Below are 21,130 nucleotides of genomic sequence, written 5' to 3' on the forward strand. Positions count from 1 at the left end.
AGGATATATATAATGTTTGCTACCCTCGTGGGTAAGGAACCCTCTAGTGAAAAAAAATAATATTTTGGTTTTTTTTTCTATTTTTTTGCACCCCTAACCCTCCAAATGTGATGTACATATAAGTTCAGCAGAAACCTGACCTTTGAATAATGTTTTTCTAACGTATACATCAGATTTTACAAGGGTTGAACAATCAACAGCCTACAATATACCAAATGTTAAGACCTCAAAAATATATTTTTACGTTGAAAAACTATGTAGTTTCCTACTATTTTGACCACAGATTTGGTAAAAAAACCCTCTCCCTAGTAGGGTCCCTTACCCACGAGGGAAGTAAATGTTATCCCATACATGAACTCTGAACTAGCTTGGGGCCTAAACGGGTCTGCATAAAAAATGGAAAGTCCTTGATCTCGGAGACAATTCAAAAGTAAATCTGCACATTGGGCCTAAGCCAGGACTAGCCAACCTATGTGCACGCTTACGGACACGGGTTAATGAGGGTAAGGGCATGCATGTAAATGACAATGCTCATAAAAGTGGATTCTCTAGTGCGTGCCTTATGGGCAGTATTCTCATTGTCTGTGTGATGTAGATATGCTTACAGTATTAATAAATACAACCTGACCTATTCATGCATCTTTAAAAAACACTGGACCACACAAGTGGGTATACAATGGTTGGTTTAGTACAAATCATATCTTTAATCTAACCATTCTTTTGGATCTGACACCTCTTCTCTTCCAAGTAATCAATCCTTAGAGAAGTATTTTTCACCTTAAATAAAAAGAAAACACAAACATAAAAATTCCACTCACAAGTGATTAATATATAATTCTACACCCATGCTCCCCTCCAATGACTTCACAGTTTTGCCTTCAAACGATCATTTGTTTTTGACTCTAATTCATTTGCCGTCTTGACTGGCTCCTTACTCTGCAATACTTTTGCAGCTTTGTAAAGAATAGCATGGATCTCCTCAAAATGAGGACTTGTTGAATGCTTGACATTTTTTATCCATTGCTGAGTTTTGATAAAAGGCCCCAGAATCCGGTCTCGATCATTCACTCCTAAAACCTATATAGCCATTGCAGTAGAAAAAACACGGGATGAGAAACAAAACTCTGTTAATATGGAAGAGAAATAGAATAACTTCATCTTGACCTTTTTCTAACATCTGTATGGGTTAATCATAAAATTAGCACTTTCTTGATATTAATACATGCATAACTAATGATCTACAAAGGCTACTTATCAAATTTATTGATAGACATGTATCCTTCAAGACTTCCTCAAGACTTTCGTGTCTTGAGATCACAAATTGACTTACAGAGAGATCACACCAAACAGAGGAAGAATCTGCACGGACATATGCAAATGGGGATCATGGAATTGGACACATTAAGACTGGCTAAAGTTAGAGGGCACCAGAAGATATAGTAAACAAATTAAATAGCAAAGAAATTAATATCGAAAAGGGAAACATGCATTGAGATATGATGCAAAGTGAGACAGAGAACTATAAACATAATAATCTTTTTATCCACTTTTTTACCATCAACTTGCCCGATATAAAGAATAGAGATGCTACATCTTGAAGTAGATGAGCATAAGTAGTGCATGTAATTAGTTACTGAGAACTAGGAACAAAAATGCCCTGACATAGAAGGTAGATTGAAAATACAATTGAACAAGAAAAAAACAGATATATAATAGAAACAGAGTGAAAAAATGAAAAAGATATCCAAAAAACTAGCTATAAATAGCAGGCAATGCTCCAAAATGCTTAGGAATGTCAGTGCTCAAACTATAAATAACTTCACTATCAATAAAGCTGGGGCTATGTTCACATTCTAAAAATTAACACAAAAGCACCTAAAGGACACTAAAAGTGGGTTAGCTATCCTAAAAGAATCAAAGTCTATTTGATTCTTAACAAAATATGTAGCAAAGTCTGTACTTTATTTACTAGATAATCCATGAGCACAATTTTACAAACCCATCCTTTGGTGATGTGTGTGTGTGTGTGTGTGTGTGTGTGTGTCTGTGGATGTGGGAATGACCACTTCTTTTTCAGTGTGAATGCGGTATTAATCTGTGCACAATTATGAGTGATTAGTAAATTATGCATTATGTAAAGATCCGCTGAAGTGGGTAGCCTTAACTGTGTGTGGTAACAGGAAGCCCAGAGGCTGATCCCGTCCCTGTCAGGGGAGATGCCAACCATCTCTGCTTACAACGAACACACAAATTATGCATTATGTAGTAATGCATTATGAGTATTTTAGTAGATTATGTTCTATGTCACATGGGTGCGGGTGCGGGGATTCAGCACTTCCAAAAAATCCGGGTGCGGGGGTGCGGCAGGGGCAAAAATGTAAAATATATATAAGGGGGGTCCGGGGGTTCCCCCCTGCGCGGTCAGCGGGCGGGGGGTTATAGAGGGGCAGCGCCCCCCCCCCCCCTCCCCCCAAGATTTTTTTTAATTCCGCAGCCCATTTCATAGGGCAATTTTTTTTTTAAAATGGACCGAAATGACCTTGGGTGCCGTCAACGCACCCAGGGTCGGGTTGACCGCACCCGGTGCCGCACCCGCGTCGAGTCGCGTCAATGCGGGTGCGGCACCCTGCTAGCCGAATCCCTGTTACATAGATTATGCATGATTATGTGGTAATAATTCATAATTCATATGAAGAGACTGTACCATTTGCATTTTCTGCAATTAGGAACTTCAAATGCAGTCCTCATATTGTAAGATAAGAATTCTTTTACACAAATTAGCATGTTGGTGTAATTAGGCAATTTAATCCCAGGTCCCATCTTTTCTGTCACATAGACAATTTAAGTTATTGCATCAATGATATTGATTTCAGAATCTATTTTGCATTCTTTATTTATTACTGATTGTTGGTTCATAAATAATGCATTTTTTGCTATTTATTTATATTTTTAAGTGTTTTTATAAATTCTCTAAGTTTTTTAATATTATTTGTTCGGCTTATGCCTCACTTCATAGGTGTGTGTAGTCCTCGCTAGGCATCAATATCTTTCACAACATTTGTGCCTTCAGTGCAAGCTGACAAAATTTAAAAGATCTTATCTGAAAAAACCCAGTATGAGATGACAGAACATACTTCCAATTGCATAATTTCACAGACAAGACTGAGATCTGCAATCGATGGTTGAAGACCATCTAGCAAGAACTTTCTATTTCCTTTAAGCCAAATGGACTCAATCTTTGAAAGTGATGAAATCAAAATTTTCTCAGCTTCTGCTGCTGCTTCCAGATTCAAGGGACGGCCCAATGCTGGTGCTAACACACGATTGAGAACAAGCCCAGCTGCAAAGAAAAGCCAAACATTAATTAGTACAATACAACCATAGAAATGCTCCAAAAAATGCTAGTTATCAAATTATCATGAGGATCAGGGATTTTCTTCTAAATCAAATTTAAGAGACAAAATATCTACTTTTTGTTCATCCTCAATTACCAGAAGAGCATGAGAAATTCTTTTAACAAATTTGAAAAATCATAATTTATCTGTTCATTGCAGAGAAATATTTTGAAATCATTAGAAATTATGACATTCTCCCAACATTTGTAAGATCAGGTCCTCCATAACTTTATTATTAATAGCAGAAGAGCCTTATAAGCTGTCAAACAAATACCTCGCTCAGCATGTTTGCCCCTTGTTGACATGACATGACAGCTGACATTGGTTTCTTTTTATCATCTTGATTATTTCTTTCTTCGAGAGTAAGAGAAAATTCATTAAAAGACAGAAAAAAAATGAGTGATGAGAGCTCACCCAATCTATGTAACATGGACACTTCTAAAAGGGCAACTCACCCTTGTCACACCTGCATCAGTGTGATACTTGGACACGGCTTCTGTAGTGTAAGGTGCAGTCAACTGCACCAAGATCCATTTCTGTCCAAAATTGGACTAGGTTAACCTTAACCAAGTCTATTTTTATCTATATTACACACACATCTGTATTAAGAGATAACGTTAACTGAATCTGGATATTGGATCCAGATCCAGATCGAGATCCAATATTCAGTTCCAGCATACAGGAATATGCTTGTTTATGTATGTCTTCTATTTGTGTAGGTTTCCTATTTGTGCAAGGTTTCCTACTTATGTAGGTTCTCCACTTGAACAACGCTTCCTTTTGAGTATGTCTCTCTTATCTAGAGAGTTATTGTATTTTGGAAGGATTGTATTTCATATTCTATAAATAATTGAGCATATCACACGATTTCCCCATTGGGAATCGTACAAATAGAGAAACAACAACCTCAAGCATAGTTGGCAAACTCGTGACTCGGATTGCCCAACCCTTGACTCGCGAGTTAGCAGGTCGACTCGATAACTTGCACAAGTTAGGACTATGCATTTTGTAATGCTAAGATATAAAAAAATCAAAATTCATATTGTATAATCACTAAATAACGACCCCAACTGACTCTCGTAAAAATAGTGGATTTTTTTTTTAAACAATTATGGAAAACACTCCCAAGGATCCGGGGCACATCACAAATTTAATATACCAAACCACAAACCGTACCGTGCATTGAATCAACTGAAGAAATAAATCGAATAAACTTTATTCATTTATATCAAAAAGTATAATATTAAAGACACAAAAATTGTCTATATCAATTCGAGCCATCTTGTCAGAACTCGGACACCATCACAACTCTCGTAGCCTCTAGCTAGCCAATCTGAGACATCACTGAGCATCTGTGCCTGTAAAACAATTTTTAAGAAAACGGGTAAGAACCGAAGTCCTCGTACGAATTCCTCTAAAAATCCAAACAGTAAAGAAAATAGCATAAATAAATTCATACATAAATTTCAGAGAAATATCACAAGCAATAACTCACCACAAATACTTTACCATTCAAACATTCAACCAAATATCATGCAAAACCAAATATACATAAATGCATAAACTAATGTTGAACAGTAAGATATGCATGATTCAATGCACATGCACGAATAACTTATTAAGTTATTTATCAGAGTTGCTTTTGCATGCATGTCCCTATTAAATGCACTTAAATTTAATTTTCACTTTTTCTTAAACCCGCGGATACTCAAAACAGGCACAATTCTCGAAGTTCAAGTTAGGTTCCTAGTCATAGATTAACACACAATTTGTATTTTATTATTGGGTTTCACACTTGTTCTTTGAAAGATATCAGAAATCCTCACTTTCCATCGGAACATTAGGAATCTTCACCTAATGCCGGGACATCAATGAAAATTCTCAACTATTGACACCACTTTCTTGGTATACCAATAACTACAGCTGAGTCAACATCACCCCCAAGCAAATTGGTTAAAAGCTCCTTAAAATCATGGTCGGGAAGTGAACCACACATCAAGTTCTGGGGACATAATTGCACACGAAGTTTTAATATCCTCACGGTCCCGCATGATCGCTATTCAAGATTCTCATATTGTAAAAGAGGCATTAAGGAAGCGTATAATTACATTGTTTTAGTCACTTTTACCATTTCAAATCAATTCCAAGTTCTTTACACAAGAATCGTTTTGCAAATCAACATGCAAAAATAATTTTGGGCCTTGACCTTCACAATTTAACAATATAATTAAATTTTGAAAAACCAATAATTTTCATAAATAAATTTTGCAATACATAAATGAAATCAACAATATTTAAAGCAACACATGCTCTTGGCTTACACGGCTCGCAGTGGTTCACATTTAACCACTAACACATATCAAAAGTAATTTATACAGTTTGCAAAATTTTAGTGAAATGCAACATAGTGTTTCCAAACATGTTCACAATGCATATTCAAAACACAAAATATGAATATACATTAAGCCAAGCACGCATGCGAATACAATGCTTGCAGAACACACCATTCATAATCAATTTCATGCATAATCAACCAAACATGCAAACATCAAACAAATTTCAGATTCATGCGTATGATATGCACAATGGTTCATATTTAACCACTAACACATATCAAAAGTAATTTATACAGTTTGCAAAATTTTAGTGAAATGCAACACACTGTTTTCAAACATGTTCACAATACATATTCAAAACACAAAATATGAATATACATTAAGTCAAGCACGCATGAGAATACAATGCTTACAGAACACACCATTCATAATCAATTCCATGCATAATCAAATTGTTCAAATCAGGATCATGTATCAACTCAGAAAATACATATTTCAATCTTAAACATGTACATGACCATCTTCATGTACGTGTATCTGCCATCACAAAATCATTCACAGCGAGTCCAATTCATGTACATACTCAGAGTTATGTACAGATATCGACTATAACAACAATTATGCAATCCACAGATCAGATTCATGTATACGATCAGATTAATGTACATGATTCGACCACTCAACCATAAACATATCTTAGCTGGTTTGATTGTAACAACCCAAACTCATACCCGTGAAAAAGTGGCAAAATATTTTTTTTCAAGTGCGAAAACATTCTCAGAAACCCGGGGCCTTTACATTATAACACATCCACAACCACAAGGAATCTTATATTCATCTTTCAAACCAAACCAAACTAAACTTTATTTATTAAAATGCATAGAGTCTGCGACATAAACAAATAAAATGTAAATAAGCAGAAAGAAGAGCCACGCTATCCAAAAGAAAAGTCTGCTAAGAAGTCGCACAACTCTCGTAGCTCCTCGCAAAGCCAGTCACCTCACTAGGCCTTTGAGGCTGCGAAAAACACAAAAGTAAGGGTGTCATAATTCAAAGAATTCTGTATACAAATCCTTATAATGAAACAAATAAGTAAAAAGAACATAAATAAGATTCATACAATATTTTAAAGGGATGTAATTATGATAAATTCACAATTCAAGCAATCATTTAAGCAACAAGGAACAAGTGTTAAACAAGAGGGAACATCAATTCTGCATTAAAGACATGTTATCATGCAATCGAGAGCACACATCATACAATCACCCATATATCACAAGAGAACAAGTAATTATGCATGATCTAATGCATAGCAGAAATATGCATGATTTTTATGCACATGCATGTATAAATTATTATCTTTTATCAGAGTATTCTTTTTATATGTATGTTCCTATTAAATGCACATAATTTAAGTTCTTTTTATTATCGTTGCCCGCAGATACACCAAACGGATAAAAATTCTCGAGGTAACTTAACACACGTTGTATTTTATTACTGGGTTCCAAACTTAATCCTCAACTGAAACAACCTTTCTGAACATTAGACCTCCACATCTAATGTCGAGACACTAGGGACCTCCACATCCACAAGTGTCACTTTCTTGATATACCAAAACAACAATTGTATCTACACACCACCCCCAAGTAAAGTGACGGATTCTCCCTAAAACCGTGGCCAGGAGAAGAACCTCAATATCGGGTTTAGGGGTAACAACAATGCACATAGAGTTTTTGTATCCTCACAGTTCCTCAAAACCGCAAATCTAAGAGTCTCATTCTAACGACGGGATATCTCAGAACGTATATTACACTGTTCTCTTTCTTTATCTTTTTATTAATAGCCATTTCATTTATTTGCAATTCAGTATGCTAAATTAGTAACACAAGTTTGCATATCCAAATGAGAGGCTTATAACAGGATCACAATCAGCGAAAAATATATAACAGTGCAATATAGTGAAACAATATCAATGTGACTTTTGCGATACATTAAAACAAGTAAAGCAGGAGCAATCCAAGCTCAAGGCTAACACAACCCACAATGATCTAGTATTTGATCATTGATGCATCATATGCAAAAAATCATAACATGCCATATATGCAATGATATCAACATGCTTTCCGTTGCCCATTCATATAAGCCAACTTAACAATGTGCATGAAACAATAATAGTTGTAGAATGATGTAGGATGTTGTACCGAACCCTGGTTAGAGAGAGAGAGGAGGAAGGGAAGAGAGAGAGAGAGAGAGAGAGACGGCAGCACATGAAGAGAAAACTCAATTAGTCGACATTAGGGCTCTCTCTATGTTAAATAGAGAGAGTCCAAATTAATAAATTACATCCAAGTCCAATATTTAATAAACTTTTCAAATAACCTCCAAACTAAGAAGGTTTAACTTTAAACCACCTACTCTCAACACTCCCCCTCAAGCTGGAGCATAGATATCAATCATGTTCAGCTTGTCACAACATTTTGAGAAATTTGGTCTAGCAAGGGGTTTTGTAAACATATCTACAACTTGATCTTCTGACTTAAGATATTTGGTATTAATATGTCCAGCTTGAACCATATCTCTTACATAGTGACAATCAACCTCAATGTGCTTTGTTCTCACATGAAAGACAGGATTGTTTGCTATATATGTTGCAGCCTTGTTATCACACATCATGGTCATAGGAGATGAAACCTTCACCTGAAGATCATGAAGAACAGTACGAACCCACATCATTTCAGCAGCTGTTTCGGTCATAGCCCAATATTCTGATTCTGCACTTGACCTAGAAACCGAATTTTGTTTCTTACTTCTCTATGAGATCAAGTTGTCTCCCAGAAACACACAGAATCCTGTGGTAGATTTTCTATCCACTACAGATCCTGCATAGTCAGCATCAGAATAGGCCACTATCTCCAGAGTTCCACCTTTCCTGAACAATAACCCCTTTCCAGGAGAAGATTTTAGATATCTGAGAATCATAATAGCTGCATTCCAGTGTACCTCAGTTGGTTTGTCCATAAACTGGCTAACCTTGCTTACTGCTAAAGCAATATCCGGTCTGGTCACAGTCACATACAGTAGCTTCCCTACTAGGGAGCGATAGCTTTTGCTATCAACCGTTTTTGACGCTTCTTCAAACAACTGAACTTTATGGTCCATGGGAATATTTGTTGGTTTGGCTCCCAACATTCCTGTTTCCTTTAATAAGTCAAGAACATATTTCCGTTGAGACAAAACCATCCCTTCACGGCTCCTGGCAACTTCTATACCCAGAAAATACCTCAGTGAACCAAGGTCTTTTATAACAAAATGTTTTTGAAGATGAGCCTTTGTGGCTTCAATGACTTTCACATCATCTCCTGTAAGAATAATGTCATCCACATATACCACCATAACAACTATGCCAGAGCTAGTTTTCTTGATAAATAGTGTATGATCGGCTGCTGACCTATTAAAGCCAAAGCGTGACATCACTTCAAACAACTTTTGAAACCATGCGCGAGGACTCTGTTTCAAACCATAAATCGCCTTTCTCAATCTACACACTTTCTGACACTCCCCCTCAACCTCGAATCCTGGAGGTTGTTGCATGTAAACAGACTCAGATAGATCCCCATATAGAAACGCATTCTTCACATCTAATTGGTACAAACTCCAACCATGTTGAACAGCTACTGAGAGAACAAGACGAATCGTACCCATCCGTGCAACAGGAGAAAAGGTTTCAAAGAAGTCAATTCCATATGTCTGAGTATACCCTTTTGCTACTAATCTGGCCTTGTACCTTTCAATAGAACCATCAGATTTGTACTTTATTGTATATACCCATTTACATCCAACAATGTCAGCATCTGTTGGGGAATCAACTAGATCCCATGTATGCTGAGATACTAACGCATCCATTTCTTCTTGCATAGCCAGTTTTCATCGATTATCAAGTTCTGCCTGCCGATATTTCAGTGGAATAGTTTCAGCAGATAAGGCTGAAATGAAAGACTTCATCTGATTTCCAATTCTGACATCGGAGACAAAATGAGATATGGGATATAAGGTACATTGTCGTGTCCCCTTTCGTAGAACAATAGGCCTGTTATCATCATCTTGAAGATCACTATTGTCAGTAGAACTTACCTCAGGGGAAGAAGAAGATGAAGGCTCTTGCGGAGATGTAGCTCTACGCACATATACCAATGGAGGATTATTAAATCTGGAAGCGGATGAAGTTTGGTTAGGTAATGAGGGCACAGATTCCAACGAAAAAGGAGGTATAGGTAATAGAAAAGACTCAGCTGGATCAACCTGCAGTGGGGAACCGGTACTGGAGTAATATGGAGTGGATTCCAAGAAAGATACATCCGCACTGACATACTCTCGGCGAGAAATAGGATCATAACATCGATATCCCTTTTGATTTTTGGGATAACCTATAAATATGCATTTTGTAGCTTGAGCAGCTAATTTATCACGGTCAGGGCCAAGTTTGTGTACAAAACAAACACATCCAAATATTTTGGGTGAAAAAGAAAAGAGTGAGGCATTAGGTTTTAGGATATGAAATGGAATTTGATCGCCCACAGAAGACGAAGGCATGCGGTTGATCAGATAGCAAGCAGTGGTAATCGCATCACCCTAGTATAACGCAGGAACATTGGATTGAATCATAATAGTCCTGGCAACATCAAGCAAGTGCCGATGTTTTCGCTCAACCACCCCATTTTGTTGAGAAGAATAGGCACAGGAAGTTTGGGGTTGGATGCCATTATCTTGGTAAAAGTGTAACAGACCTTTTGATTTAAACTCGAGAGCATTATCAGTGCGAACAATCTTGACAATAGATTCAAACTGAGTTTTTATTTCAAGAATTAAGGATTGAATAATACGTGGAACTTCAGATCGTTCCTTTATTAAAAACGCCCATGACAACTTAGAAAAATCATCAACAATAACCAAATAGTAACGACACTGAGTCCTAGTAGGAATCTTACTAGGACCCCATACATCTGCATGAAGAAGTTCAAAAACTTTATTACTAGATTGACTCTGACTTGAAGAGAACGAGCTTCGATGATGCTTGCCCAGTTGACAAACTTCACACTGAAATGATGTGGTGGAAGGAATTTGAGGAAAGACTGAACGAAGCTTTGACAATGAAGGATGGCCCAAACGACGATGCCACTGAACAGGACTGGATGAATGTTCCACGGCAGCATGAACATTACCCATTGGATGATGTAGGTAGTAAACTCCATTTGCTTCATAGCCTCCACCAATCTTCTTCCCCGTCAGCAAATCCTGAAAATGACAACCCATCGGATCAAATATTACTCTACAGTTTTTGTTCTTTTATAAGGCAACTAACATAGAGTAAACTTAGAGGAAAGTTTGGAGCATGAAGAACATTTTGCAACAGTAATGAGGAGGATATAGAAATATTTCCCTGACCAACAACAGGGGAGGAACTCCCATCGGCTAATGAGACTCCTCGATGAGCATTAATATCCTTTAGATCTGAAAAAACAAGAGAATTTCCACACAAATGTCTGGATGCACCGGAGTCAATAATCCACTTACTGTTAGTTGGATGTAGATGATTTCCTGTTGAATAGGCAACACCAGCTACAGGAGGGGTGGAACTCACAGAACGAAGGGCTATCAGCTCATCATATTCAGCACGACTGAGGGTGATACTACTGTCACTAGCAGAGATATTTTCCTGTACCTTTGTTGCCTCAAGAGTAGTAACATTTGCTTTAGGAGCATAAGAATTTGATGAGGAAGAGGTTGGCCGGCCATGTTTATCCCAGCACCGATCTTCTAAATGTCCAGATTTTCCACAGAATGTGCATCGAAGCTTTCCTCTGCCTCCCATACCTCGTCCACGACCTCGTCCTCTGATATTCTGAATATTTCCACGCCCATAACCAGAGGAGACAACTAAAGCAGATGACTGGGTCACAGGCTGTGATTGTGGAAGAGATATCGCAAGTCTACTCAGGCGATTATATGCATCAGCAAGAGTAGGTACATCTGATCCAGTCAACATTTGGACTTTTGCAACAGAAAAATCTGAAGATAAACCTGTAAGAAACCGAGCAACCATAGTCTGTTCTTGATGATCTTTCTGCTTCGAGCAACAAAGAGGCCTGTGAGCATTGAGTCTTTCAAACGCAGCTTTGACTGATGCATAATACTGGGCCAAGGTCTGATCTCCCTGCTGTAAATTATATATCTCTTGTTCGACTTGCAGGATACGACTCACATTAGTCTCTTGTGAATACGTATCTCTAAGATTGTCCCACATCTGCTTGGCTGTATTATAATAAATTAAACCATCTGCAATATGGGTTTCAACACTATTCATGATCCATGACATAACTATGTCATTATCTTCATCCCAGGTAGCATATTTTCCCAATTTTTCAATGGGTTCTTCTTCCAGCAAGATATGCTTTCTACGATGTCCAGATACTGACATCATGAACGTTCTGGACCACCTGGCATAGTTAGTTTCATTCAACCTTACAGAAGATCCATACGAAAAGGGATTGGCAAATGCCTTATACTCTCCAACATGTTCCAATTTGGAATCACATTTCGAACTTTCAGCCATACTGAAGATATACTTCTATTTCAGCAAAAAAAAACTGGAGAGACTTCAACCAATACAGGGGATAGCGTGTGTTACATTCACACGACAACCGACAGCTGTTCACACACACAGAACCACGACAATAAGAAACCACAACCCACAACAAAGTTACTTTCTCAACACAGTTTCCACGACAGTAGTGAACAACAGCCCATACACATGACTAATAGTTCCAAAATATAATTTTTCTTCAGCACATCAGGAAGTCACGACCAACACAACTCTGTATATGCATAAATTGAATCATACCAGAGGCTGTTCCCAGACATATAGAGCTCGACAGTCATATCTTAATCACCAGCACAGCACAACAAGTGCAATTGTTGTTTTTCCCAAATAGCAGGAAGTCACGACAAGAAATAAACAAATATCGACAAGAAGATTGCAGGAAATCACGGCAACAGGAATCACAGCAATAGTAATAACAGCAGGGAATCACGGCAACAAGGAATCACGGCAACAGGGAGTCACGGCAGGGAATCACGGCAGCAGAGAATCACGGAGAAAAAAAAACAGGAAACTAGAGGCACGCATCCTGTTCCTTAGATCTGATGACAGATCTGGGCCATGACCTTGGTCAAATCCCAGATCTGTTATCAGATCTTACACAGAAAACACAAGCAGCTAACCTGAAGAAAAAAAAATTCTTCGTTGGTGCAGGGAGAAACTCGGCAACAGTTTGATCACGATCGAGTAAGATCCCACGATCGATGCTCTGATACCATGTAGAATGATGTAGGATGTTGTACCGAACCCTGGTTAGAGAGAGAGAGAGGAGGAAGGGAAGAGAGAGAGAGAGAGAGAGAGAGAGAGAGACGGCAGCACATGAAGAGAAAACTCAATTAGTCGACATTAGGGCTCTCTCTATGTTAAATAGAGAGAGTCCAAATTAATAAATTACATCCAAGTCCAATATTTAATAAACTTTTCAAATAACCTCCAAACTAAGAAGGTTTAACTTTAAACCACCTACTCTCAACATAAGCCAACTTAACAATGTGCATGAAACAATAATAGTCATATACATGTGCATGAGTTCACACATTTATGTTAAGTGTATGCCTCCATTCAATACACATATTCATGTCACATGCATTCTTTCATTCATGAATCATTCTCATTAAACATGTAAGCATGCATGCAATTATGTACATGCAAAACCTATCTATCACATGCATGTTGTGAAAAACGTTGAGGCGTAGCGAGACGCTCCACACAAATCTCAGCCGAGGCGTAAAGCGTAAGCCTCAATTTTTTTTTAAACTTAAAAAAACTATAAAAAATATCTAAAATTATAAATAAATAAAAAATGCTTTATTGATGAAGCAACCAACAAGAAATAAAAAATCTCAAATAAATATTGAAAAAATATGAGATTAACATGTAAAAGCAATATTAATGCAACAACTTGATCTATGTAAGTATCTAAGAAATAAAATATGAGCATTCATTCAATAAAAAATTAACATTAACAACGAAATGCATATTAGCATTAACAACATCATGTCACAATTAGAAAATGAATGTTAGCATTAACAACCAAATGTTAATATATTTGTCCAAAACTCTTCAAAATGAGAGTGTTAACATTCACAATTACAAATGAAAGACCCCCAAAAACATACAAATGACCATATCTCTATGATATGAATTAGTGCCTAGGCTCTTCTTGTGTCTCATCATCATCAATATTTAAGTCTTCAATGTCATCATCTGAGGAATCCATATAAATAGGTTCGCCATCCTCATTCTCTGACTCTTCATCGTTTGCACTTGCTTCCTCCACATCCTCGATCACTTCTTTTGTTTTTCTTTTTCCTTTAATAAAAACTCATGTATTAAATACTTATTTTATGTAATTAAAAAAATATATTGATATTCATAGCAAGGTAAAAGGAATATAGCTTTACCTCGATCTCTTGAAGACCTGTCTTGCCTAGAACCACTTTGTGAATCATGAGGTGAAGTGACTTTTTCAATAGGCACATGCTCAATGACATTTATGTCGAAGTTCGGATCCAACCATGAATCCTCCAACCAATTGGGATCACTAGGCAACACTGGATCTTCCTTCTCCACAATCCAGTCATCGTTTGAGTCTATATGATCTAGACATAATAGGGTCTTTGGTAGCCCTCCTCCTCATATTTCTCTCTCTTAATTTCATATTGTACATTACAAAAACCAATGCATTCATCTTCTCTTGTTCAAGTTTATTCCTTCGTTTTTTATGCACCTATAATTTCAAATCATTGATAATCAATTATAAGATAATTACACTTATAAAAATATATTTCAAAAATAAAATATAAAGTCACAAACCAATGAGAAAGTACTCAAATTCCTCTCACAGGCCGATGCACTGCACGTCAGACTTAAATTTCGAATTGCAAAATTCATCAACTCAGGATTTTTATGCCCAAATGAACTCCACCAGTCAACTGCATTCAAATAAAACAATAAAAATTTGATAAAAACATTAAGAATGTCATAATTAACAAAAACATAAAAAAATATTAACAAATAACAATATAATTGCAAACTTACCAGGACTTTTTAATTTTCTTGTTGTAACAGTTGCCTCTCTATCAAACAACCCCTTTGCCTTCTTAAATGCATCGATTTGTGTTGTAATTTTTAACCGAACATTTGCATTAGAAACCAATTTTTCAACACAATCATAAAAGCTACTCATAACTTTTTCATCCGGGTTGAAGTTGTCAGCATAATGAAAATGAGGATTTAAATAATAGGCAGTTGCATGCAAAGGCTTATGAAGTTGCAAGTCCCATCGTCTATCAATAATATCCCAAATAGGTTTATATTTTTTTTCAACCTTGTCAAGGTTTGAAGCAATTTCCTCCTTTGCTCTATCCATTGCCTCGTACAAAAATCTCACAGTAGGCTCATCTGCATCCACTAATCGCAACACTTTCACGAGCGACAGTGTAGCTTTAATTGCATATGATATGGCAACCCAAAACTTATGATCATTAAGAACAATATAAGAAATGTTCTTAGCATCTGAGATCTTATAGTAATTAGATGATCTAAAATTTGAAGACAAGAACATCAACTTCAACTCTTTCTTATAACATCGAATACTATGAAGCATGAGATATATTGTAGCAAAACGAGTGACAATTGGACATAGAAGTTCTTTCTTCTTTGTGAACTTTCTTAACAAACTTAATACCCATGCATGACTATAGATATATCTTGTAATTTTTTTTGCCTTTTCCACTGTATCTTTAAAAATTGATATCTTTCCAATATCTTCTAACATAAGATCCAAGCAATGTGCCGTACATGGTGTCCAAAAACATGTTTTTCCTGCTATTAACATATTCTCAGCTGCCACATAATTTGGTGCATTATCTGTGATGAATTGCACCGCATTACTTTCACCAACTTCTTTAACTTCTTCAAACAACTTACACAAATTTGCACCAGTTTTTTTCATGTCGCTGATGTCAACGGACTTTAAAAATACTGTCCCAGATGAGCTGTTCACAAGAAAATTAATTAAGTTCCTTCCTTTTTCATCGGTTCAACCATCTGCCATAATGCTGCAACCAACCATTGGTCATTCCTTTTTGAACTCTTATAAAATTTCATGAATACAATCTACCTCGTCCTTCAAAATCCAGGTTCTGATCTCGTGATAAGAAGGCGGTTTGAACCCTCGCCCATAATTTGCAATGGCTTCTACCATTACACCAAAATATGGACTGTTGCAAAGATTAAATGATAAGGCATTTGCATAAAAAAATCTACCAATGGCACGACATACATTTTTTCTTTCATCCTTTTTGAAAGCAGTGTTTATTGTGGTTTGTCGTGCTTCTTTGTTTACAAAGAGGTCCATATGACCACCTGTATTTGTTTTTGCATCACTACATGATCCATTGGTTTTTTTGTTCACATTATCGCCTGTTGATGATCCAAAATAAACACTCCTCCCGATATCCAACTTGTTTTGTTCTTCCTCTTGCTTCTTTTGCTTCTGATCCTTTAGATGATTCTGAAAAAATCTTTTCACATCAGGTGGAACCGCTTCGCACATGCTTACACTATGTTTTGTGTCAGCTAAGTGATGCTTTAACCTATAGATGCCTCCCGTAGTCTGTTTATGACAGTAATTGCAAATTAAATGTCCTACGAGTTTGAGATCTTTAGTGAAATTTGGTACTTTAACTCCATGATCCCATCCTACATCTTTTTCCATTATTCAACTTCAAAAATACATATAAGAAAATATATATTAACAAAAAAAAATAGATTTATATTCAATAAGAATCAACATATATAAATTGAAAACTAATTAAATAACTTGGAAATGATCAATTACCTCTTTAGTCAAGATGCCTATCATACAGTGAATGTGATTACACATTATATAATATCTGTAACCCACATTAAATAGGAGTAGAATAACCAGATTGCTGACATATTTTTTACATGATCACTACATCCCAAAATGTCACCGACAAACAAACTTATTCAATTATTCATCACATTGGGCATCAAAACTTTAGGCCTTAAGATGCAAGCTGTCGTATCAAATTCCCACTAACAAAACAGAATCAAAGAAGTTCAATGCCAGGTATTTCTTTTTCCACTACAACCCTTTTAAGAATATTTTGTTATATATTATCCCCAATAATGTAAACAATAATGGTGCTAAACCCATCTAGCATTTTGTTAGACAAAATGGTCATCAACAATTAGCCATTTGCTTAGGTACAACTCATACAAAACAGTAAATGCACCCAAATACCCTACAAGGCTACAACTAAGAAGTTGATTACGGGATAAGACTGAGGTACCCAATTGATTGTCACAATTTGCAACAAATATTGCAGCTAGACGCTTAGAACCACTACCATAGACTCAATCCAGCATTTGAGCAATTCAGGACCAAACTCCCCCTTTTCCCCACAAATCATCATCAATCAGTTATCATTTTACCCGATTCACAATGTTGCGAAAAAAACATAAAAACAACAAACTTACACTAAAATCTTGATTTCGATAGCACGAGCATCAAAAGACAAATACCAAAATGTCTAAAGACTAAACATCATGCCCTAATCACCAACTGATTTAATAGATATAACTATTCAGCATGTTCATAGCCTCAAATACTGTAGGGCCGCAACCGACCGAAAGCAGCAAGAGGTCGCCATCACGCTTGTTGTGCAGTATGTGCAGAGAGAGAAGAGAGAACGAAAGGGAAAAAAGCATACATGTCTTCCGGGAGAGGGAGAGCTGGCGGGCACAGCGGTGGAAGTGGTGGCGACGGTGGCAAAGGAGGACCGTGAAGAGAGGGAGAGCGAGTGGGAGAAGAGAGGGAGAGCGTGCGTGAAGGAGGAACATGGGCCTCGGCTAGGTTACAATTGCTTTTTAAGCAATGCTTAAAAAAACCCTATTTTGTGGTCAAATGAGGGCTTTGACCCTCATTTGACTACAAAAATTTAAGGCGTGTACGCCTCAGCGTGAGGCGCGCCTCAAGGCGTATGAGGCACATGCCTTGAGGCGAGGCGCTCTTTTTGCGCCTTGAGGTGCGTTTTTAATAACACTGATCACATGTATGCACAGGCAGTTGAAACAAACTTTGTAATTACCCCTTGAATTACGCATGGCATACTCAAGTCAAAGCATGTGAAAAAAATTCCATTCTTAGCAAGTATTAGAATCAAGATACCTACACTTAACACAATCTGGAAGTTAACATGCATATTAACTTTAGAATTCCATATTTAAGCAAACACAAGGTGTTAAAATATACTTTTTTTTTGAAGGGCACCCACCTGCCCAGCCGAACCCACTCGACTGGGCCTACAAGGCCTGACTGTAAAACCAGTAAAAAAAAAAAAAATTAATTAAAGATCGGACCCGGGTCGGGTCCACACCCGATCGGGATCCAACCTGTGCCAGCCCCTCGAAAACCCTTTTCGAGGGGACTGGCAGCCCACGGCAGGGGGCCTCTCCGGCGACACAGGGGGCGGGCCCTGTGTGCGCCCCCTCCCTATTTAAAAGACGAGAGGGGAGGGCCTACGAGCCTCCCCCGACCCCCCCCGACTCTCTCTCTCATCTCTCATCTCTCGTCTCTCTCCCCTCTGCTCTCTCTTCCCCCGACTCCATCTCCCTCTCCCTTTTTGCCGACGCAGGCCAACCCCTCCCCTTCACGGCATCCACTCGCCGGCGAGCCCCTCCCCGACAACCTCCTTTCTCCTCGGCAGCCCAGGTAAACACCCCTCCCCCTCTCTTCTTCCGTTGGCTCGCCGGAAGGCCGGCAGGTGGCCGGCAGCCCCTGCCGAGCCTTCCTCCTCCTCTTTTTCGACAGGCAAGGGGCTCCGCCCCCTTGCCTTCCTCTTTCTCGACAGGCAAGGGGCTCCGCCCCCTTGCCTTCCTCTTTTTCGACAAGCAAGGGGGATCCGCCCCCCTTGCTTTCCTCTTCTTAGCAAGCAGGGGGCGGAGCCCCCTGCCCTTTTAATTTTCCGGCAGGGGCCATGGCCCCTGCCCTTCCCTTTCCACGTAGGGGCCGATGGCCCCTACCCTTCTCCTTAAGAGAGGAGGCAGGAGCCGAAGGCTCCTGCCCCATCCCTCGGAAACCAAGCAGGGGCCATTTGGCCCCTGCCCCTCTTTTAACCGACAGGGGCCAGAGGCCCCTGTCTCTTTTCTGTCGAGCAAGGGCTCGGCAGGGGCCTTTGGCCCCTGCACTCCCCTACCTCCTCTCCTTTTGAGCCACAGGGGGGGCCTTTGGCCCCTGCGCTCCTTCCTCCCTACTCGTTCCATTGGCAGGGGCCATCTGCCCCTGCCCCTTTCTTTTAAGAAGGCTGGCAGGAGCCGAAGGCTCCTGCCCCTCCTTTTAAAAACCCAACAAGGGCCCCGATGGCCCCTGCACCCATCTCCTTTTAGTGGCATGGGTCATTGGACCCTACCCCGTTCTCTTTCGCAATGGTAGGGGTCGATGACCCCTGCATTGAGTTGCGGAGAAACCGAGCTTTCTCCCTACCTATATTCATTTTATGCATGCTAAACTACGTATTTTTGCAGTTTACGCAACGGAGCCCGTTCGCGCCCCGCGAACTAAACCGACAATCACTTACGTTCGTAGAAGACTCCATCCTCGCAATACTCCAAGGTAGGAGAAGTTGCACAAGGACTTAAATAATTAAATCAAGCTTAAATAATTGATAATCGAAAGGACTTAATGATATATTTATATACTTATATGTATATAAGTACACTTTTAAATCAAGGACGCGATTTCGCGATCCTTGTCCTTTGCTTTCGCATTTCAGTTTGCCGTCGCGCTTTGCGCCCAGGCTTTTTACTTTCGTATTTACTGCTTATTGTCTTTTAATTCAAGGACGCGGTTTCGCGGTCCTTGTCCTTTGCTTACGCACTTTCTGTTTCTGTTGCCGTCGCGCTTTGCGCCCAGGCTTTTGCTTTCATAGTTACTATTTACTGTCTTTTAATTCAAGGACGCGGTTTCGCGATCCTTGTCCCTTGCTTTCGCAGTTCCTGTTTGCCGTCGCGCTTCGCGCCCAGGCACTTCCTTTTCGCATTATTATCTTTTGTTTCTTTTCCTTGCCATAGACTCAGAGTATTCGAGAGGAATACCTATTCTTCTTTTCACCCGATACGTTTTGGGAAAACCCTTGATCTGGAGCAAGACCAAGTTGTTGGGTGATAGGTTCTTTTGTGAAACCCATTTACCAAAACCAGTGTCGTGACTTACATAGCACCCAGACACTGCGTCATCGGATGTCAGATTCGAGAAAATCACATGCCTTATGTTGGCAAGATTGTGTTGGTTTCGAAAGGTTTGATATGTTAAAATAGATTTTAAAAAAAAAACATTATATCTTTGCGAAACACACTCCCGAGGCTCCTATTAAGGACCTGTATCCCTTTTCTCGTAAGCGTACTTCTAAAACATGCGAGACATGTTAGTACTACGACGATTGGATGAGAGAGTCTTATGACCTCGATTAATGCTTAGTGCAGGTTGTTGAAAACACATATAAGAGTGGGATCGCCTTCATAGGCAAGATGCTTGTTTCGGTCTAATGCACCAGAGCATGAAGAATGAGGCAACGACTAAGAAACCCCGTCGCGCTCAATTCAACCTTGCTTCGTCAAGAGAGAGGACGAAGGGTACCAACTCCGATGGACAGTCCATTTATGGCTTTCAAAAAGGGCAAAAGACCCGTTTTTCCCCAGTCATCGGAGGATAAGGAGAGGGAGAGGGGCTACATAAGTTAGCCTAACACTTCTGCAGAAGTTGGATGCATCCCTATCAGGCCTTGGGGACTTACTCTCTCGACCATCGGTCGTCTCCATAGGAATAGGATTCAGTCAGACAACCGAGGTATATTAAAATACTTAACATAATGAACACTCGGTTTGGACTCGACTGTTTCGACTCACGTGTCATGTATGTACCCGCATGGCCGGTTATCAAGTAATAACTAAATTGAGCATGCACACCTTTTCAGTTTGTTGTACTTAGCTTATTCCTCCAGTCTATCTGCTTAGTTCGCTCGTTACTACCTGCTGCATAAATTATCTATGCCTAATTTAGTTCTTTCTGTCTTTGTACTCTCCTGCTAGTTTTTCGCAAAACTAACCCATTTCATGGGCACAGGTGACGATTAGGTGCATCAGGCGATGACGCGACTGCGAGATGATTTAAGGATCCACTGTTTCTGCTCGTAGTGCTTCTCCTGGACATTTTT

At 38.8% G+C, this 21,130-nt stretch overlaps 1 protein-coding gene and 1 non-coding gene across 2 annotated transcripts in view; both read right to left on the reverse strand.

Moving 5' to 3' along the window:
• Positions 1–512: 512 nt before the first annotated feature.
• GSTT1 (glutathione S-transferase THETA 1) overlaps positions 513–21,130 on the reverse strand; it is a 59,442-nt gene continuing 38,824 nt past the window's right edge. The window contains exons 6-7 of the mRNA XM_089995481.1: positions 3,135–3,340; positions 513–1,077 (exon numbers count right to left, since the gene is read on the reverse strand). Coding sequence (XP_089851607.1) covers positions 865–1,077; positions 3,135–3,340 — 419 coding nt within the window. The 3' untranslated portion in view covers positions 513–864. The remainder of the gene's footprint in view (positions 1,078–3,134; positions 3,341–21,130) is intronic.
• On the reverse strand, positions 2,119–2,246 carry LOC149845062 (U6atac minor spliceosomal RNA). Its single transcript, XR_016430671.1, has one exon. It is a non-coding gene; the product is annotated as a U6atac minor spliceosomal RNA (small nuclear RNA).

This window comes from Nuphar pumila, chromosome 2 (assembly GCF_984573655.1).
Source record: "Nuphar pumila chromosome 2, dmNupPumi1.hap1.1, whole genome shotgun sequence".
In the NCBI taxonomy this organism is placed as follows: Eukaryota; Viridiplantae; Streptophyta; class Magnoliopsida; order Nymphaeales; family Nymphaeaceae; genus Nuphar; species Nuphar pumila.